The sequence below is a fragment of the Charadrius vociferus genome, unplaced genomic scaffold, assembly GCF_000708025.1.
Source record: "Charadrius vociferus isolate BGI_N301 unplaced genomic scaffold, ASM70802v2 scaffold173, whole genome shotgun sequence".
In the NCBI taxonomy this organism is placed as follows: domain Eukaryota; kingdom Metazoa; phylum Chordata; class Aves; order Charadriiformes; family Charadriidae; genus Charadrius; species Charadrius vociferus.
The window spans coordinates 3,976,702-4,000,513 of NW_009648369.1; the positions used below are offsets into that span (position 1 = coordinate 3,976,702).

The window sequence follows — 23,812 nt, forward strand, 5'->3', positions numbered from 1 at the left end:
GGGGGGTGGGGGGTGTGCTGGGCTCTGCGTGGGGCCGCCGAGCTGTGCGTGGGGTTAGGGAGCGTGGGTGAGGAGACCTCACGGCCACCTCTTGAGGGGACAGAAAAGCCCCTGTGGCCATCCCCTTCTCCTCTGGCGAGGGACAGACGCTCGCTCCGTGTGCTGTGACTCTCCTGTGGGTGAGTCAGGAGGACAAAGTGGCCCGTGGGGCTTAGAGTGATGCAGGCAGGATCAGCAAAGTCAAAACTGGCGGGTTTGTTTCTTTCTGAAAGGGAATAATTGATTTGAAACTTGTCTGGAGAGGGGACTGCAGCAGTTGGATAAGGAGTGACAGAGCAAAGCGCACGGCAGGATCCAAAACTGCTCAAAATACCTCATTTCGCTGTGCTGTTCTGTCTGTGAGCTCTGCCTGTGGCTCTGGACACGTACCCCTCCAGCCCACATGGCAGTGAGTGGCTATGACATGGCTAAAAATGACAAGCGTGTGAGGGTAATCAGCCCTGTTGGGGCTCCGCTCATGGCTTCTGAATAAGCTTTCCACTGAATAAAGTGAAAAAAAATGCAGTTTATTTGCAGCCTCTGTAGTGCATTTGGATAAAATTTCCCTATTGTAAATATTCCTTAGTAGAAATGGTAAATGAAGTAAATGCTCGTCTGGAGTTCTGTGCGTGAGAGACACACCGGCCTGGATGGCACTTCAGATGGAGGGGTTTCCTGGGTGAACACATGGAGGAGCAGAAGTCCTCGGGGCTCTCCGTGGTGACTCAGCGCTGAGGCTGTTTCCCTTCTGGTGATCGCAGTGGCCTTTTTTTTTCTATGTCGAAATGTCAGTGACACAGCCTAAGCTGCCTTTCCCACCTGCCTGGAATAATTACGCTTTTGTAGAAAGCCTCTCGTGTTAGGCACAGAAGGCAGAGTGACCTTACACAGTCCTTTGCACGTGGCAGACCGCAGTGCCACAGGCAGTGGTGTGGTTGCGTTGGGTTCTTGGTGGTCTGATTATTGGAAAGCGTGTCACTGCTGCTGGCGCATCGCTTCACCCTTGGCTATTGCTGCGTGACTTGACTTGTATATTGTCGTAGAAGTAATAAGCAGGAACAAGAAAGTGGCCAAACGATAGCTGTTTCCTTTCTGAGTACTCTTACCCTCAGGAATGGCTGGGGAGGTTCCTGTGCATCTTCAAGGTGACACTTTATTGCTCAAAGCGCCTTGTATGACAGTAATTGCCCTCTGTTGTTATGATGGGGGCATTGATCTCCTTGAAATAAGAAGGGAGATGCATCTCAATGAACTAACCTAGTTATTCTCTCACATGGAAACTTCTACATTGTGTAACCCTGCCGTGAAGCCAACTTGGCCAAGATGCGGAGTGTGCTGCAGGAGGGCAGTGGCCAGTCCAGCCTGTGTCGTGAGGGAAACCAGGTTTTGGGTTGTTTCATCTGGTGTAGGTGCACGCAGGCAGTTAACGCAAGCTTAGCAGAGCAGGCAGAACCTTTTTCCAAGGGTGATGTCATGCCTATCTGAATGTAAACTAATTAGAAGAAATTAGGTAGTCCAGCTTGCTTATTAAACATGTAGGCAGTGGATAACGAGGAAACACTTTCTTCTATAGTACATGCAGAGCAGCGTCACATTATTTATCGAGCACTGTAAATAGCACTTCTTCATCTAAACACTCACTCGCTGGTGGCTACCTCCCGGTAAAATGGGGACTTCATTGTATCTGGTCAACTCTGATCAGAGCAGAGACAAATAAGCTGCGGTTTGTATCCCGTAAGGGGGCTCTGGTGCAAGTTTGTAGTCTTTTGTTCCGGGTTTCTCTCGGTTTCAAGCGGCTGGAAGAGCTAACATTTTTAATGGCAGCGCTCTGAAACTTCTGGAAACCAAACAATCCTCTTTAACAACCCGAGACAAGTTACAGCAAGCGCAAGAAACCTGTAAGCCTTCTAAAATTAAGCTAGTGCACTAACCTGAAATGTAGGCTGCTGTTTTAGCAGCAAAATTGGTCCATTTTAAGTATGTGTTTTGCATTGCTAGTGCTTAGATGTCTCCAGGTGGCCTACATAGTAGCACCTCGTCCTAACCTTGTTTGAAGTGGCTCTTGTATCCAAGAACCACACTAACGCCTCTGAGAGGGACGTTCCACACTTGTTTGTGTCACCTGGCACCTAGGGAGCTGGGATTTTAGTAGGGCCTGCTACAGGGAGGAGGGAACTTCTTGGGAGAGAGAAGATAGGACCCCATTCCTGAGAAGGTGCGGTCAATGATAAAATTGCAGTGCTTCAGCATTGCAGCGTTAGTATTTTCATCTTAGATGTCTCCTGCTCTTTATTAACTCAGAGCTATTAATGCAGCACTCCAGGACAGCTGGAGACTGATGTGCTCGCTGAGACATAGGGTACTTCAAATGGCACTAGTCCCTCAGGACAATGTTTGGTTGATGTTGAGGCACCTAAATGTAGGTGTCTGTGTGTGTGCTGGGTACCTAATCTCTCATTAGAGCCATGGAGATGTAATCAGTGGAGCCAAAGAGAGTGATTATCTGACCAGCCCCTGCACGTCTACTACTTCAAGGTGAGTTGCTTTGTCGGGGCTTTGACTACATCTCATTTTGCCTATGAGGGGAGCGTAGACACCTTTACTTTCGTGTCCTTATCTTAGAGCAATTTAGCTCAAAGCAATAGTCTTTTTATTTGTGAAGCTTTTATGGTAACTCTCTCCATAAAAGAGACTGGACAGGTGCTGTTTCAGTGCCAAGAGAACCAGCAAAGTGGGAAACATCAGCTTTCAGCTGGAACAGCATAGGTCTCTTGTCCTGTTGCGACTGGATCAGTGCCTCCAAACAAACAATACCATGGTCTTGCTCTGCTAAAGGCTGTGGAAGAAATTAAGGAGTATAGTTGGGTCCTGTATCAGCGTTCTGAAGTGAGGAATACGAGCAGACACATAAGTGGATGTATTTGGGGGGGGATTGTGAGCTGTTGAGGAGGCATCAGGGTATTTTAGTATTTAAAGGCACTGTTTTATTTGAGGTTAGAAGTGAGGAACCTTTGTTACTCCCCAGACTTTGATAAGGGCAGTGAACTTGTAAAGTGGAAGTTGTTTTGACCAACAGTGCGAGGACTTCTGGTGTTTCTTGTAGGTTGACTTCTCTTCTGGGCTGAGGAGATACTCTGAAATGCAGAGAGCATGTGGTGTCTCCTTAGGAGTGTCAATTTTGTTAAGAGGTCTCTAAGTTAGAGATGATGAGCATACTTCACTTGAACTACAGCTCTGCTAGGCTACTGGTGTACCGCAGAAATGGGCTTTATTTGGCCTGGCTAGAAACCTGGGATAGTGCACTTTCTACTGCGGAGATGCTGGTGGAAAAGTTACTGCACTGTGAAGTCTTACCTCAAGGTGAGATAACATTTGGACCTCCTACAAGCAACTCTTGTGGAGCAACATCTGCTAATGTGGTGGTTTCCCAACCACTCAGTTTCTCAAGCAGTGCTTGGCTGCAGCTGACATTCTGGGTCTTGTGGAACCGGCACGGGTCCAACAGAGTCTGTTAGCTTGGGCTCCTTGCCATGCTTGACTGTAATGTTTGTATCTCACCGCTGAGACCAGTCTCACCAGTGAGGCTTGCTTTGCTGGATAGGAACCAGTGTGTTAGTGGGATTTGGATGGAGTTGGTAATAGAACTTCCCGTTGAGTCACTGGAGCTGCAGTTACAACTGAGTCATGGAGGTGGTGTAAGTCATGACTTTCCCTTCTAGGCTTCTAGTTTGAAACTCCTCTGGATATTGATCAGTTGAAGAGCTCTCACTGCTTCACTTATGCGTCTTGCTGCTGTGCCCTCTGGCAGAACTATCTTCTCCATAGCCCTTGTTTTTGCAGTATGGTTCTTTTTAATGTCCACTCACTTTGCCTCTTAGTGTTCGGCACTTTTCTAATAACTGGCAGGTCTTCAGGATTGCTATTGCAGAATGGCTCCTGACTAAATCAAAGGCACTGATAAAAGATGGGGAACTGACTGTCAACCAACTTAAAATACCCATGGGTATCTTGCCTTTCATGGAGGCTCTGTGGTCTTGTCATACTCTGCCCTGTAACTTTTCTGCACTGCCTGTGCAGTAACGACAATGTCTTGTTTGCCAGTCATGGACACAAAGGCTGGCAGTCTCGATTTTGGGCTGTAGGCAGTCCCAGGCACCCATTCCTGTCAACCACCCTTCTGCAAAGTACAGTGACAACTTCTCTGAGTGCCTCTGCTCCATCACTGGCGCGTACACAAGCCATAGCTAGAGACCGTGGGTTGCTCTTTGTCTGCCTCTGCCACGTGATGAGGAGCTTATTGCCTCTTAAATGGAAGGAAACTTGAACTCCACTCCAGTTGTAAGGGGAGCGTGCCGAATGCTTTCTGGGCAGCACTGCAGACCATGACTGTCCTGCGCTGTACACAGGAAAGCTCTTCTAATTAGTTTCTAATGCTGGTGGCAGTACACATCCTGGTCAGAGCCAGTCGGCAGCTCCAGCCCAGCCCCTTGCATCTAGGGGTTATTAGACAAGCAGACTGTATATTGAAGCCAGAGGTGGGCAGGGGAGTGGAGCCAGTCTGCCATCTGGAGAGCAAGCGGTGATTAACGTAACGATTTCCAGATGAGAGCTCTTGTGAAGCTCCGTGTCGCAGCAGTGGTGCTGCTGTGATTGTGTTGGTGGGGAACCTTTGTATGTCCCCCGGGAATGAGAGCTGGCAGCTACGGTGCTATAGGAAGAGACTACCTGGCTCTTTCCTGTCCCAAAACAGGACCCTATTGCTACCTTATTGTACGCTGTGAGAGCAGTAGAGTGGAGAAATATAAATATAGATATGTATGTATTTATGTAGAGAGATATCTATCCCTGTCATGGGCTATTTGTGACCAGCTCACAGCAGGATTTGGAGGCTGTACGCCCTGATGCCAGGATGGTGATCTGGGAGGTTTGATGCCTGTGCTCTGCACAAGCCCAGGAGCTCAGAGCAGCCTGTCGATCTACCAAAACAGCAGTCTTGGGTAAGAGCATCTCTGCAGAAGAGAGAACTGTTATCCCATTGACCAGCTAATAAGTATATTCTTTAGGGACCAAGCTCAGGCTTTGTTTGGTCAAGAAGTTGAGGAGTAAGAGGAGCAAAAGTCCAACCTAGAGGAAGCACAAAGTTTGCTTGAATCCATATCTGACACAAATGCTAATATGTGGGATATTTTTCACTCCCCTGCTGTGCTCTGAGCTTATGAAACTGTAATAGAGACTCTCGCGCCGGCAGGTTTGATGGCCAACTGAGATTTGTCCACCTCACTGGCTCTAACTGGGTGTAAGTGGCACCTACGTGCAGTGGAAAAGCGGTAGCGAGGTTTGCATCGAAACTTGCCTAACAGCCTGCAGCTAGACAGCTTTGACTTCTAAATCTCTTTCTGTCCTAACGGAGGAATCATCTAGATCCTGACTACTTTCCCATCGGTGAACAAAGCAGCTAACAAAAGAGGCTGACTCTGGCATGTCTGGGCAGTGGCAAAGGAGTGCTCTGCTATCGTGCGCTTACATCAACTGAGTCATGGCCTCGCTGAGGAGAGCTGCTAGCTTAATCCTCCAGCGGCATCGGCTCCGCTCTGAAGCACGTTTAACTTGCGAAAAACCTCCTCGGTCTGCTTCTGTAGTCGCACTGAGCTGGGAAATGGTGGTGAGCTTCTTGCTACAGAAGCTGGAAGACGCAATTGTGAATAATTAGAAGTTATTACGGTAGTAGCTGAAAAGCGCTAAATGCTCAGTATGCCTCCGCCTCCCCAGCACGCAGCCAAAAGGGGTTAAAAAGATCCACCAAATCTCCTGACGCTGATTCTAGTGAGTAAAACAGGCTGGGCGCTAGTTGTCCTGTGGCCAACTTGAATGCTAGAGTCCCAGTTGTATAGCAAATCTTATTTCTTGACCTATCCTTTAACGCTCCCCCACCACCAGCTTGCCTGCTGGGGAACCTTCCCATGCGTTATTTGGGGGCGTACCAGTTGGCAAGGCTCGAAACTGTGCCAGAGATCATTCTAATAATTTGATGGTATAGATTGTGTTCCAGTGCCTGGGGATGTTCCCTGATGTTGTTTAATTTACTAGTATGGATGTAGCCAGTGGGTCTCTGGCAGCAGGCCCAGAATATGATGAAATTGTGAAAACTGCCGTATCCAGTAAAAGAAAGTGAAAGTTCGTAATAGGAGATCACGACTCTCTCATTGAAAACTGAACATTTTTGGATGCTTCGGAAGGATGAGCGACCACAGTTGCATGAGAAATCCTGTGTAATCAATCAGCCGAGGTTTGCGAGGTGAGTGCCACGGACCTGGAAGAGCAAAGCACTCGGTGCAGTAGTGGTGGCGCTGGTACGTGCCCGTGATTCAGCCTGTGCTTTTAGAATTGGCCCATAAGGTGGTCCTTCTGCATTTCAGGCTCCTATTTTCTGTAGAGATATATTGTGCTGACTCGACTTGGCAGTCAGTGAATAGACCCAGAAGTTTATTCATATATGAAAAATCTTTAACTTAGTGATGTTTGAACAGTGTCTTTCAAGTTGGAACTACTGATATGTAGCATCTAGCTATCCTGATGGTAGTCCTTGCCAAAAACTTGTCTGAACTGAAGGACGTGTTGTGCTAGGAGTGACTTGGTATTAAAGCACCTGATCTTGCCTTGCAGTTTTTAGTACTGTTTTACTGACTTGTCTTAAATGCCCGACAGTCCATCAGAGGTGGCATTAGTAAAGTCTCTTGTCTCTTCACAGTATAGATGTGTAAAACGCAGGGATGTCCAAATCGCAACTTAATTCTTACAGTTGCCCGTATGAGGCAGGAGAGCATCTAGACTCCACAAATGTGGTAGCATCTCCCCCTACACTCTAACCTCTTCAATTGATTTGGTGACTGCTCCGAAACAAGGCCATGGGGAAGACGGATGAACATGCTGTATACCCAAAAATGAAGGCACGAGGCAGCTGAAGCTAGTATCTGTTACGGTGAGACTTTGATAACAGCTTGGATCAAAGGGAAGCGCTCAGATTTATCCTGCCTTTGTAACAGTCCTTTGTTCAGGGCTCGGCTGTACGGATGTGGTACTAAACAGTGCAACTGAGTGACTCTAGGTCAGAGTAATTAGTTTAATCCATTTAGTGTTTGGTCAAGAAATGCCTAATGTTCATTTCTGAAATGAGTAGAACTACAGGTGACTAGAGTGCAATTGCAGCAGCAGGTTTTTTTAAGACTGCTTCTGATGGGAGGTTTTCATTTGATGCTTCAGTTTTGAAATGATACTTCAACACCCTCATGACTCAGCTTGGAAGTACACCAGCCACCTTCCATAATCTCACTGAGGTGTTGCATAATTTAACTGCAAACGGGGCAGTAGTAAGCAACTGCTGTCAGAACTTTGTCTTACATGGAGGATTACCAATGCTTTTGTAAACCTGAACACAGAGACCATTAGTGTCCTAGGAAGAGGAGCCGAGAGCTTGATCTCTGCACCATTTTATATGGGTACATCACTTGCTGTATGGTCCCATGGTTATGAGCGTGCATGTTTCTCAAAGTGAGTTCACGCAGTCTGAACTGTGTTCTAAATTAGAGTAATTCAGTGAAATGTGGTCCAGACTGTGCCTGAAGACCATCTGGCCTACTGCTGTTTGTTACAAGAAGACTAGCAGTACCCCAAACACTTACATGCTGCTTTTCTTCGGCACCTGCACTCAGGAGCTGCTAAGACTATGTGGAAGGAAGGGGTGATGCTGAAAGTGCGTCTTTGAGAAGACTCCTGGGATGGGGGAATGGGGTATTCCTGATCTGAGATGTGGCTCCTGCATCTGGCGGAGATGTTTCGGTCCTTTTGTGCATGGCTTAGTCATGCTGGTGTAACTACATCTGTTTGCTAAGGGTAACTTCTGCATTTTAAACAATCTAGGCTTAGTCAACACCGAGATCCTGCAGATAAACCAGACCTGATAGCACGCCTCATAATGTAGGGAGAGACTTGATTTCTTCACATCCCTGCTGGTTTACTTGGAACTGGAAATGATGAGGCATAGAAGCACATGCAAAAAGTACACTCAACCATGCATGGCGGTGCAAGACCTGCCAAGGTGCGGGAACTGCCCTGCACTGGATGAGAAACAAGATCTAAAACTGCTTGCACGGTCTGTGTGAGAACAGCAACCGGCTGCTGATGGAGGCTCACCAGTTCCTTCTTAACAAACCAGCAGCTGACTGGTGTGGGTCCTGCTGTGCAAGAACAGAGTTCTTAGAACTGGTTAGAGCTAGGGACCGTGACCATATCAGAAGGGAGCTGCTGACTGCCAACTGTTGGCTCATTTTGCTGCCCAAGTCTAACTTGATTCTGCAGCTTCTGTGCAAATAGCTGAGGTCTTCTGTAGGAGACTGACCAGGAGATCAGGTTGTGGGGTGTGACCGGTCCTGCCATCTGGTGTGCACATGTGAGACAGAGACTGGGACAGTGTCTGTTCAAGCCAGGCGGCTCTTTCTGGATACTTCCAGTTCCCTGATCAATCAGCTCTTCAATGGGGGGTGTGCCTGAAAAGGCGGGGTGGTGGTGGTGGTGTAACTACAAAGCTGGGTATGAAATTTGTAATGAAATACAGCGTTCAGAGGTAACAGATGTCTGGGATGCGTGCGTGGGAAATACAAATTGTTAGGAAAAAACCTCTTCACAAGCATTGGAGACTTTGTCGTGTGTCCTTCTGGAGAAAACGGGGAGTTTACAAAAGCGATCAAGAAGGCCTTGTCTCAGATGGTCGAGTCTTAGAATGGCTGTCATGATATGAAGGACTTGATGTATGTCCTGTAGGGTAAAATACATGCAGATCAGCTGGGGAGCTAAAGCAGAGTTTGGCAGCAGCAGGCCTTACAGCTGGCAGGTGTTTCTGCCACTGAAGTGTCAGCAAATAAGTAATTTTTGTCATCTGGTGCATAGGCAGTTGCTATAGGATACAGCCACTTGCTGTAGGATATATCCTCCTATAAAACTTGAAGTCTGGGTGGTTCCACTGTAACTTTATGTAACTAATCAGAATACCTTGTCAGATTTTTTTGGTTTTGTAAAGGTGACTATTTGTAGGTTGAAGTAGTCTCATTAAGTTTACCAACTAACCTGCTTTAGCTGAGACTTTCAGTACTCCAGGGTTGTGATTTCGTCTTTCTGCTGAGATTTAAATAACTTCCTAGCTGTTAGGAACCAGAAGTACTGCCAGTAAACCCATAGTTCGATGACACACTAGGGATTTTTATCTGAAACTTGTATTTCACTGACCTAGCGTAGCATTGCAAGCAGTTTGCTCAAATTAGAAACATATACATGTATCGCGAATAGAATGAAAATGCTTCTGTGATCCTTCAAGAAGATCTTGCAGCTTTGTCTCTTGGCTTCTTGGTATATCTCACACAAGGTAATTGTTGGGGTTCAAGGAGGAGAAAAGGGAAACTCCCAAGGCTGAGATAAGGGCCTGGGTCTTCTTGTAGCCATGTGCCTGGGTACAGAAGGTTGTTACACTTACTCTTGCCTGATACCAGTTCCTGGAGGCAGAAGTGTTCCAGAGTGCATGCTGGTTTCCCTTCCTCAGGTGAAGTGGGGCAGCTTCTTCCCCCCCAGAATACGGTAATGAGGTGGTTTCTGACTTCTGGGAACATATCTGCTCAGGTCAGAGCACTCGTGCAGCTGTAGTGATGCTCATGATAGTTCCTGGATCACACAAAAGCTGTTGTTTGTGGAGCTCGTTTGAAATGGGTAGTGGTTCCACCAGCCAAGTTGTATGGTATTTGTCTCTGGGAAATAGGCTTCCCGAAGTCCAGAGGCACACGTGTCTTCCTTGTGCTGCTGAGAGGCATGGGTGATTCATAGTGTGCCACCAGCCTAATTTGAAAACCTGAGATGCTGTAGACATGTCTCTGGTTTCTGAGCTGGGACATCCTAAGCTGAATGGCTGAAAAGAGCAAGTTGTGGTCCAGTGGGACCAAAGTTCTTGAACTGCCTCTCTTGTGTCCTGACATTGGTGTGCTTCAAGCTTGTGCTCTCTTCTGCAGTGGTGGCCTCTGCAGGAGGAGTGCACGGGGTTGAGTTTCTCGGCCTACTGGCGCATGGGCTACAGCCGCACGCTGACCAGTTGGAGCTAACAGGCTGATTAGAAGAAGACAGTCACAAACGGGATGAATGGAGATGCTAGCTGCTTCACAGCTCTTTGCTCAAACCCACTCTTGGGCTACATTCTTCAGTCTCGGAGCTGTAATGTGCCCTGGTCTGCTTTACTGGGAGCTGGGCCGTTTCTTAGCTATATGGGGAGAGAAGACTGGCTTCTCCAACTGTGCTGTCCAGGAGCAATCAGGTGGCCTGAAGCCCACTCCTGCATTTGCCAGGGAGACTGTGTGGTTCCCCAGTTTCACTCCAGTGACAGTCCTCAGTGCTCCTCCTGAAAGACAGGGTGGGTGGGTGGCGAGAGACAGGGCACAGAAAGGAATTTGCACCCAGATGCAAGTGAGACTGTTTGTCCATGGCAACAGAGGTCAGCGCAGGGATGGGATTAATTGGCCAAGGATAGGGACTGGTTTTGCTGGGGCTGCTGGTGAAAACGTAAGGTCAATGTGTGTGTTTGTGTTGGAGGGCAACGCTACAAAGTCCAGTCTGCATTTAAGTGGCTGTAACTGCTGATGACCTGTCTGAGGTGAGTTGCTCAACCTCACCTGTCTGAACTCCACAGCAGAGGCTGCGTGTATGTTGCGGTCATCTACATGTTGTGAACTGGCCGTGTCAGAATCCGTGGTAGCCGGGGGGCATGTGGCTGCGCTACTGCAGGGGGAGGAAGAGGTAGCAGGGACCTTAGATCCTGTCACTTTTAATTTCTTCCATCAGGAGGGTCATGTTTATCTGTGTCGCAGTTACTAGTATGTGCGGGTGGTGGGTTTTGGGCTGTTGGGGTCCTTTGCTGGGTGGGTTTCCATTTCATTAAGATTCTCTGACCTGCAGCATAGTCTCCTCCTTTAACCTTGCTTGGTCAGGGTCACTGGGATGGGCAGCCCACCACTCTCTTTGGCTGAAACTACACAATTCCCCGTCTGCGCTTTTCTAAACATGCAGAACTGTCTGTTGCTCTAAGACCAAATCTTCTCTGCTGGTTTTGCTACGCTCGAAAGTAAGAAGTGTTGGTGACTTTTAAGTCAGAGGACTTTAAGATAAGTTAGGTTTGTCTGGTCTCGGCTTATGCAGCTCACTGCTGGTGTCTCAAGCCAGCTGAAGCAGTTTGAAATTAATTCCCCAGGATGAACTGGAGCTGTTAGGTATGTCCTCCCTGAGCTGCACCTACTTTGCACAACTCTTTGAGATTTTTCTTCGACTGTGGCTTTCTCATGCTGTCTGAAGAAATGGATGCCTGAACTATCAAGTATGTTAAAGAGCTGTAGAGAATGCTCTTTAAAGAAAAGCATAAAACTGACCTGGCTTCTTCTCATGGGATTTGCTGCAGGGAAATGAGCTTTCTCATTAGACTGCATCTTCACAACAGAGGCTGCCTTGAATGTGGGAGACAAAAGGTACCCCGCTTTTGGCCGTGTGGTGACAACCTGCACCTGCCACTGATACAGACTTGAGTTGAGCGCTTGTTGGGTGCCACGTCTGTGGATATGTTGACCTGTGAGTGAGATTCAGTCGTTGGCCTGGGCTGTATCGCTTGGCTGGAAGGAGCAGGTTGGCATGAGTGAAAGCAATGTGTAGTAATTTACTGGTTTGATATATCCTCCAGGTGAAAAAGCAGGAGCATGGACTCTTAACTCGCTTCTCTGTGTTGCTGAAGGACTGACCTGGCTTCTAGTGGAGTTGGCTGAGAGAGAACGGGGGGGCAGTTCAGCCCTTCTGCATGAGAATGGATGTGGTGCTCTGCCCGCTCCTGGCAGCGCGCACAAGTGATATGTTGTCACTGATGCTGTGTGTGCATGGCCACAGGCTTCCCTGGCTGTGGTGTCCGTAAACCTGTTGTACTCCTGCTACCCCTGTCCTTGCCCAGCCCTCTCTGATGAAGGACGTGCAATATACTCCTTTTCCAGTGCTAAACAGCAATTGCACCGGACCTCCTGTAAAGTTCAGGTGGCTCAAGACAAAAGCAGTACTACTGCTTTTTTTGAATAAGGCACCTATTTAGCCTTTGCTCCTGTGTTTAGGAGGTCAGGGGAGGACTTAGAACCAATGTCGTGAGACTTAAGAACAAACCTTATCCATCGTGAACAAGCAAACTCTCTGCAGAAGTTTCTCCTTGCTCCTTTTTTTGTATAAACCTGTGCGGACCATTGAGTCAGCCTCTGGTTTGCATGTCGTCCAAGGGCAGTGATGTGCGTTTCTATCGTGCACGGTGGTGGCAGGATATTTGACTGCCCCTCTGCCACAGGGCGGGTGAATGCGTGTCAGCATCCCGGGAACCCGGGCTGTGATTCTCCACGAATTGCTTAAGCAGCCCTGGCTGCCACACTCTGCCTTGTGCCAATACAAACACTTGTACATTCATGCAGCGAGCAGGACTGGGGAACTGGTCCTGCTGGAAAATTCTTTGCATGATGTTTTCTCCTCCTATTTATTTATATTTATTTTTAAACCAGACCAGTTCCCTGATCTGGTTCACCATGGGACTGCATGAACAGCTATGCCGGGGATGGTCCAGGAGACGTGAAGGGACACGCTTTTGTGGGAGGTGGTAGTTTAAAGGGCCCCGCTGCAGAATGTGAAACCCAACCTGATGGCGACAGGCTGGTTCGTTTTCGCTCTTGGTATGGTGATCGCCTGTGTTTCAGCCCTCCTTAATTAAAAAAGTTGCCCCGTCACAGTAAAGAGAAGATGTAATGCTGATTGGGCTACAGGGTGGTATTCCTCAGGTGAGCATCTAGAAGTATCGGGACTGTGGCTGCTGTGTGTATGGAGTAGCTGGATGCTTTTCTTCCTGGGCTGCTGCATCTTGTTCAAAGGATCAGGGTATGCTTCTACTGCTGTGGCTGCAAAACTTGACAGAAAAGGAGGATCAAAGCCTAGTGGACAGTGGGCAGAGTTTACAGTCTGTTTTGGTCCGCCCTTAGTGGAATAAATCCTAAAAGCTCTCATCCTATTTTGAGTAGGAGTTGGAAGGTGTTTCATTGCCTCAAGAGCTGAGTGCCAAGAGGTAGCTACTGTGTGATGATCAGGTGGTTCATGCTTCAAACAAAAGCAACTGCTGTTGCACGTAGGACCTGTCCCTCAAAGATAGTCCCCTTCTCAAGTCACCAGCCAAAAATAGAAGAGGAGGCCAGTAAGTACTCAACCAAGATTTTCCAGATTTCTTTATACTAATAATGATCGGATAGAGAAGCAGCCAGATTAACTGGCATATTTACCTCTTGGTGCTAAATGGTGTTTGCCATGCTGAGCAAAAGAGTGTCCTTTGCTCTCCACTTCCTTCCCTTTGGAAGGAGCACGCTGCGAGCCACTAACCAGCCTTACTCCAGTTGACATGAACTGACGGATGGAAGGGTGCTGAAGCCTGTTGGTACACAGCAAAAGCTCATTGAAGGAGGGGGGGGAATGACACCATGTGAAACAGGGAGGACAGATGGTTGCAATGCTTTAAATAGCCTTGATTGGAACGCTAGCCAGGGATAAAAGTACTGCTTGAATCTAGTCTATCCGGTCCATGGGCTGTTTGTGGGATGATCTGTAGCTGTTTTCCTGCTCTTTGGCCTGTGCGTGTTTGGCTCTTGTAGGAAGATAACTAACTTCATTAACCTACAGGGTCACCAAGCACCACTGGTGCTTCTCCTGTGCAGTGGAGTAACAGGAGAAACAACAGGAAGAGCATTTAGCTGAGATGGTGCCACACTGCTACTGACTTCTGTAGCAGACTTGCATGCAAGCTTCACTTCTGACTTGCCATAGAAAAGCATCAATTCTGTTTCAGCTACTCCAGAATTTATGGCTAGCAGTCTGTATGCCTGCAGAAGAAGGGGGATAGGTGAGGATGCTGGTGGTTTGGGTTGTTTTTTTTTCCTTTTTCCTTAACCATTTAAGCTGTCTGCAGACCATGGACATCTGGGATTGGAGTTAATAATGTGTGGGCTATTAACTGGAGAATATTAAGCTTTAAGAAAGCTAAAATTTCTTTCAGCAGGTAGCTTTGTCTTCCCACATAGTAATATCAATATTCTGAGGTTAAAAACTCAGACAGCATTTCTGTTGGCAGCTCTGGCTTTGTTCTTCACTATATAGATAAAAGGTCAAAGACAAACCTTTCTGTTTGAGTTTATTTTAAAGCTGTTCAAATACTCATGAAAGTCTTTTTCTAGATGCTCCAGTGTCATATTTGGTAGACAAATTAGAGAGCAAATGCTTGTCTTGTTCTTATATATCTCTCTCAATCAAGAGGAGACCATTGGTTTTGCTTCCCATAAAGTTGGAAGAATCTTGCAGGAGGCTTAGGGAGGAGTTTGAAGTGGGAGAGCTCATTACAGCTCATTGCTTTTCAGCTGAATAAGAAGGATTTATTAGGAGAAACAAATGTGCAAATTTAACAGCATTGTTCAGATAATGGAGGATTTCAAGTGTTTTTGACACTGCTGTAATAGGCTGATCACTAACTAGGATTAATAAGAGTGGGATACAAATCATCCTTAATCTAGTTTAGGGCTTGTAGCAGCTTGTGGAAAAGCCAGTGTTGTTGCTTACCTGAAAGAGTGATTTGAAAAAAAAGCTGCTGCTTTTTACTATACCATGGCTCCAAATTAAAGAAATGTGGTTCCCGGTTTGGGTGGGGTGAGATCAACTAATAAACTACAAATCTCTCCATCATGAGAGACTGCTTGAGATCTGTGCTCCAGCAGGGGGGAACTCGGTGCCAGCTGATGGGATAAGCACAGAAAGATTCATGCATTGAAACTGGGACCAAAATGAAGACTGAAGAATAGTTAGAAATGATACTTTAAAAATAAATAAATAAATAAGTCTGAAGCATGTCAGACTTCTGGAGCCAATAATATTGGTAATGATTTGTGAAAGCCTGGCCCAGTCTTGATTAAATTGAAGATACCACTAAGCAGCTTTCTGGTTGTCCCAGCAGAACTGAATAACTATTGTTCTGCAACAATACAGTGCTCAGCAAGAGCAGAGGCGAACCATCTCCCCAGGGTTCCCCCTAAACAGGCTGCTTTGGTACTCGGGGAAGGGGGTTTTCCACTGGTTAATGGGAACTGGTTAATACGTATCAAAAAGGCTGGTAAAGATTTCACCCCTTGCAACCAAATTGGGTGACTCCAAAAGGGCCGGGCAAGTATTTCTCATCAGTCCTCTGAGCAGCTAAAAAAAAAAAAAACCAACTAAAAAAATATGAGCTTGTTAAATGGTAAAAAAGCAACATGCTGTAGGTGCAGTATAAGGATTGAAAGTTTTTTGACAAGAATACATGAGATACCATCAGAGATCCTTCAAAGGATCCACTGCCTGAACTTGAATGTGTTCATCCGGCCTCTCTGGCATCAATTACAATGTGAATGGCCCACAAATAGTCTCAGTGGACTGAAAAATAAACTGGATGATGATGGAAGTAATTTCTGAAAGCACATCCACATTGTCTGATTATATCTAACAGCCTGATAATAAAATTTTGAGCTAAAGTAACGCAAAGTTGTTGGTAGAGCAATCTTGCTTTAAGATGGAATTTATTTTCAGCTCTTTCATAGGATAACACAACCTGGTGATTCAATCTGTGCTCTGCGCCCCTAATCCTCTTGACTAATCAAAACCTTTCTCATTGGTGTAACTCAGCTGTAATAAAAGGTCATGGAAAAGCCTTGACCATGAAGTGTTTGTTGGCTGAACAGCACGGTCCATCTTCCTGATGCAAACCCAAATTAGTTCAATCCCTTCCAATGGTGTCCTGAGTCAGTGCTTTATGTTAACCTTGCTGTGTCTGAAATCCTTCAGCAGCACATCATCATAGAAGCGTGACCTTTCTGCAGTACTTGTATTTTGTGGTGCCATAAGGAAAGGTTAGTGCCTGTCATGCCTACTGAAGCTGTAGTCTGTGGAGCAAAAAGTGTTGTCTTTATATAACCATACAGTTACATAAATTGGGCAAATGTTCCTTAATGCTCATGTGTCATGAAACTGGATGATGTCATGAAGCTACATCGCTTTGTGAATATTCTGACTGGTATCCACGTGTGCATAATCCTGTCCTGTCCCTTGAGTGTTTGGGGCAAAGAAAGTCCCTCAGATCCCAGGCCTTAAACTACCTGGTCAAAGGGCGATGCTGCAACTCCCAGAGGAGCAGCCTGGGTCAAAATCCTTTGGGACAAGTAGAAGGACACATTTAGTGCAACTTCACTAAGTTCTCATATAAAGCTGTGGAAAGCAGACTATTAATCCTAAATCGTGTTTCTTGAAGTCCAGTAGCTAACCTCAGGGGACAGGAACTGGTCTCAGTCTGCCTTCATGTTTGCAAGGTGGCTGCTGGGCAGCAACTGGGCAGCTCTACACTGGAACAGCATAGGTCTCCATTGGTTTAGACTGGATCGCCCTGGACTTTCCTCGAGGAGGACCTAGCTATCCCTGCTAAGATCCAGAAATCAAACTAGGATTCAAACAAGTACACGACAAAGTCTATGGAGAAGCAGGACATGAAGAGGCTAGAAGCTCAGGTGTGAGGGGAGATGGAAGAGTAGACTGGCTGAACCCGCTGGATAACAAGAAATGAAGTGTGGCATGACTGAACAAACCTCATCCATTGACACCATGAGGGGAAGGAAGGGGTGCTGGCTCTGTAGTCAAGATCAAGAGTTGCTCTTTCATTTCTGGACAGTCTGTGATCCTTTCAGGAGTGTTGCTAAGGTCTGCAGGCCATCAAATCTCTTACAGGATTTCCAAGAACACCTGATGAGCTACCCGTGAAGATTCAGATTTGAGGGGGAAGTTAGTCTCAATCCTAGATAAAGATGTATGGCGACATGTCTTAAACTGTATGGGCAGTCCTTTTCTTCAATAAAAAGCTGGAGAGATTGCTTTCTAACTGCTTCAAGGTAGAGCCTTCCCACTGGGAGGAGAATGCACCCCACCTTTTGCAATGCATCCCTCTTTTGCACTCAAAACCAAGCTGAGTGGGAGAACTAAGGATTGTGCTTGCCACTGCTAGTGCAAGAAAGGAGGAAGAAAAATGGTCCCCAACCCCCCCATCAACCAAAATGTTGCAATTTCTGATGTCTGACTTCAGTTCTGAATGTCCTGGAAAGGACACTCAAGGGACCAGTTTGGGAAGCCCAGCAGTTCTTTTTCCTTTCTGCACTAACAGTTCATACTCTTTAATATTTGAAGTGTAGTGAGATCAGCCTGTGTGAGTCACTGACCTTTGACACAAGATGGAAAACTTAGAGGAAGTACTTATCTGACCTACTTTCCATGGATGACTGCAAAAGCACAGCGCAAACAAGCAGGGACAAATCTAAAAATCCAAATTACCTCATGACATGCAGCTAAACAGAAGATTTCTTCGTAGAAGTTGCTATAGAAATTGCTTGCTGAAGCTTGAGGAAAAGTGGTGTGGTTTGGTTTGTTTTTCCGGTAGAGAAGGATAGTACTAAAAAGTTTAATGTCTATATGAGGGTTTTTTTTTTTGTTCTTACTCTTTTGTTATTTAAAAAAAGAAGTCATCTAACTGCAATGATCACCTGGAAGGGGTGAGATCTTGGGTCTTTGGAAAGGTCAAATCTAATGGGCTAGTTAACCACCTTGGTAACTAATTCTTCTATGGAAATGTGGGGAACGGATAAGGTATTAAGGATGGAGGAGAAAACTGGATAAACCTGGTATCTTAAAAGGATGAAAAGGAGATAGGGCCAATAAATACAGCCGTGTAGGTAATAAAGTGACAATGAGAGAGCTCAATTGCTTTGTTTAACAGATCATACTAGTGCTGGCTAACTTCTTCCTAGGGTGAAGATGAGTGTTATCGTCATTTTTAAGTGACACTGTGTTAATACATGTTGGAGAAGTACAGTGGGTCTGGGTGCAAAGCTGGCAGGAATGTATGTTGTTCTTTTTACATAACAAAATGAGATTTCACGCTTCCAATAAAACCATTATCAGCTTGGATGATGAAATGCAGTATCTCCTAAACTTGCAGGTGGGGCAGTGCTGGAAAGGGATGACGAGGGCATCTTGAGGATGGGATAGAAGTCAACATTCTGGAAAACAGGGAATGTAGTTGGATGGCAAAAGATGAAATTCAGAAGAACTGACTTACAGGGCTTTGGTTTGAAATCTGAGAAGGGAGAATAGCTGGCTAGGTAATGGTAACCCTGCAGAAATGTACCTGGGGCTAGTCATGAGTTGAGAGTCGAGCCCGTGTTACCGATAGGAACAGTAAGTGTATACAGCAGAGGCCAACAAGATGCATGAAGTAATTGTTCTGCTTTATTTAGTGTTGTCTTCTTTGGGTATGCTGAACAGCTTTGAACGTTGTGTGTTAGGACAAACAGGGGTTTGGCCACTTGTTTTAGCAACTGAACTTCTGTGCTGGTTAGTGTACTCATTGAAGCATCAATGGAGAAACCTGAGGGCTGCATTCTCCCACATGGAAGGCTGGTTTCTATCTAAGTCTGAGCACCCACAGTTATAAAAAGGGAATCTCATTCTACTTTCAGTTAGGTGCTGTAGTTTCAGATATGTGGACAGTGCTGGAAGAGCTCAAAAAGGCAGAGAAGACAACTTTGTCTCCCCTTCCTTTCTGCTCCTTAGAAGTAATGCAGTAATTCACATATGAAGCGGTTGGTAGATAGTGAAGACACGAGTGGTCAGAACCAGAAGCAGAATGGTCGTGTTGTGTAAGGACTGAGCTTCAGCTGCTACCACAATGCAGCTCTGAAGGGATTCCTTGCTTTCTTCTTTCTCAAAGCAAGTGCAGCCTGGAAGCAGCACAGAGAAGGGAGACAGCAAGACTGACCTTCCCAACACCAAACAGACAAACCAGAACTACTCTTTTGGGGAAGGGGGATGGAATGAAGAAAGATATAAAAATGGAATCCGAACAAAGAAAGTTTGTGTAACCTTCCAGAGCCCTTAGAGGACTCTGCACAAGCAACACGGTAACTTAAAGTAATCTCATCATTAACACACCTTTCCCCCTTCTCTTTACAGCAAACTACAAATCTGAACCTTCCTCCTGAAGATCTCGATTCATCTGGTGATGACGACGATGCATTCTCAGGTTCAGGCGCAGGTGAGTTATTACCACTTGTACTGTTAGTGCTTGATCCTTCCAGAATGTGTCAATTGAGATTTTGATGAGCATCCATGCTACAAGGGGGGGAGGGAGAAAGGAATTCCCCCCCCCCCCCCCCCCTCCCCCCCCCAATATGGGAGTTGGGAACAGAGAAAAATCGTAATCTATTCATCTTGTATTGCTTCAGATACTAACAATTAGCAGAAAATGAGTTGTAGGAGACTTGAAAAGGAGCAGAAGTAGGTATACTCCATGTTACTGCCAATATGAGATACTGCGTGAAGAATGTTATGAAACTGGAGTCATTCTTTACTCATGGGCATGAGAGACCGTAAGAAGGGCCTTTGTCCTCTCTTACGAGCTGGTAGGAGATACCATTTGAGGGTGTGTAAACCTCAACCTGCCAACATACATTAAGTGCAAATTTTGTTTGTCATCAGGTGTGTAAGTTCCCATGGACCATAATTTTTTAAAAGCAGAATAAAGTGTGTTAAGGGTGGGGAAGAAGTCTATCGGAATGATTACTAAGCTGCCTGAGAGAGAAGTGTTCACTGCTGAAGTAGAGGAGATGCTTCTGAGGAAAGAGCAAGCTATTGAAAGCTAAAACATGGTCTCCTGCTACCGTCCAGCCATGTGCTTATATTTTCAATTAAATTCTGCAGGAATAAGACCCAGAAATCAGAGCCAAATGTGCCAGTGGCTAAAGGTGTTGAGTATATGGGTGACTGCTCTGAATCAGATAAAAGATATTTATGGGGAAAAAGTCAGATAACCATCCTGAGCAACCAGTGTACTGAAAGCAGACGTCCCCCTTGTTGACTTGTCTGCAAGCAGACTGGCACTTGTGCCTTGGGGAGAAGCAGGTGACTAACAAAGTATTGCTGAAATAGTGCATTGGTCTGTCCTGTCCTTATTCCACCGAAAAGGATAAGGAATTACAAACTGAACCTCTGTTGTTATGAAAACTGGCTATGCAGGTTAGACATCCTCCTGAGACCAGCGTCCTGAAGATACTATTAGTAGGTCTCTAAACTGGTCAAGGATAATATTTTTTTGTTTGTTTGTTTTGTTTTGCAGGTCCCCTGACTGACCAGTCTCACACCTGGAGAATCTCAGAAGAACCAACTAATTCCTCGTTAGTGGTAACACCAGTGGATTTCAATGAACAGCCATTTCCTGGGATTGAGAGCCGAACTGAAAAAGAAGTAATATCTCCTTCTGCAACTAGTAATGTTGTGACAGAGGAGCCAGTTGTAGCTGTAAAGGATGAAGTACCCATCCTGGGCTCACCTGATGAAAAACCAACAAATGATGTGGTTACAACAACAGTGAGAAGCCCCACTACTCACTTTCCTTCAGTGGTTCATGTAACTCCTTCAGAAGCCTCAGGCACAGTCCATGAGCTTGAACCTAAAATCCCTAGCTCTGATGTGCCAGACATTAAAGACGTGCTTGACCCCCACGCTACCATCCATCATGAGGGAGACATCACTGCCACCCACACGACAGCAGCACCAAAGGATGTTGTTCCTACACATGAGGAGGTTTCTGAAGATGGCTCTGGAGACCCGGTGAGGACTAATAGCTTTGACACCCTTTGCAGTGGGATGGCTTTAGTAGTATGTAGTAAGTTGGTTTTGCAGAAAAGGGTGGTAATTTGTCAAAAACAGTGATTTAATAGGTTATATTGGTGGAGAGTTTTACATGAGAAAAAACAAAGCTGTGGAAAGTCTCTAGTAACAGACATGATGAGAAACATGAATAACTTGCCTTGTATGTCCCAACAGGGAGACTTTATCTTGACTAAAGATGAGGATTTGGTCCCCACCCAGAACTCAGAAGTGCCGGCTGACTCTGGGAGGAATGCCAAAGCAGCAGGAGCCGCGGGAATTATGGACAGAAAAGAAGTTCTTGGAGGTACCTGATATTCTGGATTTCTAGTTGGTAAAAGCAGGCTCTTGTAGGAGTCTTCCAGGCAGCAGAAGCTGCAGTTCTGCAAGTACATCTCTGAGCATGAAAACCAACTTTTTATGTTAGACCTCTGAAATGAGGGTGGTGATTCATGATCCTGTGTTGTGAAAACCCCAACAGGGGCAAATATTAAATCTGCTAAAAGCAAAGCAACTACTGCTAGTTATCTGGAATTTTATGTTTAAACCTATTCCTTTGCTCCTCTCAAAAACTACAGTAACGCTGCTCTAATGCTGCCTGAGTCAGATTACCAGAGTTGAACAACGTAGCCTTGCGTGCTTTGCAGCACGGTCCGGTGGGAGATGTTTCTCTAAGTTTACCTCCTGTAGATGAGCGGGCTCTTGGTAATGGCAGGGGGGCTGGTTTGGGAGAGGGGCAAAAGGACAAATGAATTTCTGAAAGTCGTGAAGTCAGGGACTGCGTAGTAAAGAACAACCGGGAACTTACAATCATACCCGTATTATCTGGTGTAGTGCCTAGAGTAATTTGTGGCTCTTTTCCCCTTCTAGGTGTTATTGCTGGAGGACTAGTAGGCTTGGTGTTTGCGGTGTTTCTAGTTGCATTTATGCTGTACAGAATGAAGAAGAAAGACGAAGGCAGCTATTCACTGGATGAACCAAAACAGTCTAACGGAGGATACCAAAAACCACACAAACAAGAAGAATTCTATGCATAAACACTGATCTTCAGGACATTTCTTATTCCATCTTTCTTGGACTCTTCTCTCCCTGCACGTGGACCTCCTAGTGTGCTTTGCATTAAACTTAAGCCATATGATCATTGGGTTATTTGCCCTTACCACTTTGCCATTGGAAATTTTATAACTACAAAGTAGATCTGGAGTCATTGAACATTCCCCGCTTTCTTGCACATTTTTTTTTTTTTTTTTTTTAAACAGAAGTGGGACTGCAAGTTCCTAGACTCACTTTGGTTTATCTAAAGACTGCTGGGGCGGGCGGTGGGGAGAAGATAAGAGAGCACTGTATGTATAAACCTCTTGATATTTAGGGAAAGGGCTAGCAAGAATAAACTATCATCAGTGCTCAAATTCTGTATAGCAGGGATCCTTCCTATTTAACTCATAGATGTGTTTTAAGTGTAACAAATGGCTGCGCTGGGCAGATGCTTGTTACGCTGCAATCCTCTAGCTCTTTCTAACTGCCATATTTGGAGCACTTAATACCTATGAAACATCAAGCTGAACATGGTTTGTAGTGAAAGGTGTGAGGGGCAGGGTAAGCAAATAACTGTCATGTGGTTTAAAATAACTTATATTTTGGAAGCATTATCCCATACTCAGAACCAGCTCCTAAGCGGTTGGTGCATACACTAATACAAAACAAACCCCAAAGACCCCAAAACTAAGTGGAGAGTTCATCTTACCGATAGCGTCGGACTGTCCCAGTACCCTCTTGCTCTTTTTAGGCTTAGGTAAGAAGTAGATTTTTCTAAGCAGTCTCATCTCAGACGTTCCCTCTTCTCAGGTGCTGATTCTAGGCTGGGCTGTCGTGCTGCAAGTACTCTTACCCCACGCTACTGTGTAGTCGCCAGGCGACCGATGGCGTGTTGTAGCACCTACCTCTCTCTGCACCGTTTACAGTGGTTGGCTCGGAACGTGGTCTGCTGTCTGTGCCCCAGAGTACCTGGGCACACAGGGGTGGAAGGTAGAAAGCAGCATATCATGACTTCGCAGCTAAGGAGCAGAGAAGCATAGCATCCGAAACAAGCCTGATGAAGGCTAAGTGTAGATGGCCCTAAATATATACAACAGTTGGCGTGCTTGACTCTCGCAACTCTGGAACGGTTCTTCAGAAGCTGTTCCTGCACTTTGGAGAGAAGCAGCTCCAGGGATGTCAGACTAGTAAGGGCCAAAAAGCACCTCCTGAGGAGAGTCTGGATGCATGAAGCTGTTGGCGGTCAATGTGCTGTCAGATGCGAGGCACTGAGACCTCATTGAGGGTCTGGAGGTCTCCAGAGTATCTCAAACCGAGTGAGAAGAAAAGTGTGGTGTTCTGCACAAGCCTTACTTCTGCTCTGCCTTTGGTTAGCTTCTTGCAAGTTCAGGTCCTCATCACTCAGTGCAGAAAGTGTGGGGTGGGTGGAGGAGTGTTTACAACTGATGTAAATATTTGTACTGTTGAGCCAGAGGGAATGATTGGAGAATATTGGAGAACATTGCAACAATTCGTACAGATGTTGCACATTAATGGTAAAACTTAAAAACCTGTGTAATTTAAATGAAGTATATAACACTCCTGAGCTGCTACGCAGCTAAAATTGGTGCCTTCTCTGAAAACCCAAGAAAAAAAAACACCACTTCTTGATTCCAAACTCTTTATGCACAAGGAAAACTCGTGCATACATGTAGCTGGCTGTTGTTAAGTAAAGCTGCAAAGTCCATTACGTCTTTTTTTTTTTTTTGTTACTGAATGAATTTTTATAGGTTAATGCAATGACCAGATGGTGTTAATTTCAGCTGTAATTCTTTGCTTTGTATAGGAATGTAGAAATGTTGTTTGATAGGTTTATCTATGAAAAGGTTCTTGTAAAGCACAGGAAGAT

At 45.7% G+C, this 23,812-nt stretch overlaps 1 protein-coding gene across 1 annotated transcript in view; it reads left to right on the forward strand.

Annotated features, from left to right (window-relative positions):
* The window catches only part of SDC1 (syndecan 1), a 30,379-nt gene extending 7,915 nt beyond the window's left edge, over window positions 1-22,464 (forward strand). Inside the window, exons 2-5 of the mRNA XM_009885349.1 lie at window positions 19,195-19,276; window positions 20,357-20,850; window positions 21,067-21,196; window positions 21,760-22,464. Of these exons, the coding sequence (XP_009883651.1) occupies window positions 19,195-19,276; window positions 20,357-20,850; window positions 21,067-21,196; window positions 21,760-21,926 (873 nt within the window). The 3' untranslated portion in view covers window positions 21,927-22,464. The remainder of the gene's footprint in view (window positions 1-19,194; window positions 19,277-20,356; window positions 20,851-21,066; window positions 21,197-21,759) is intronic.
* Window positions 22,465-23,812: the final 1,348 nt, after the last annotated feature.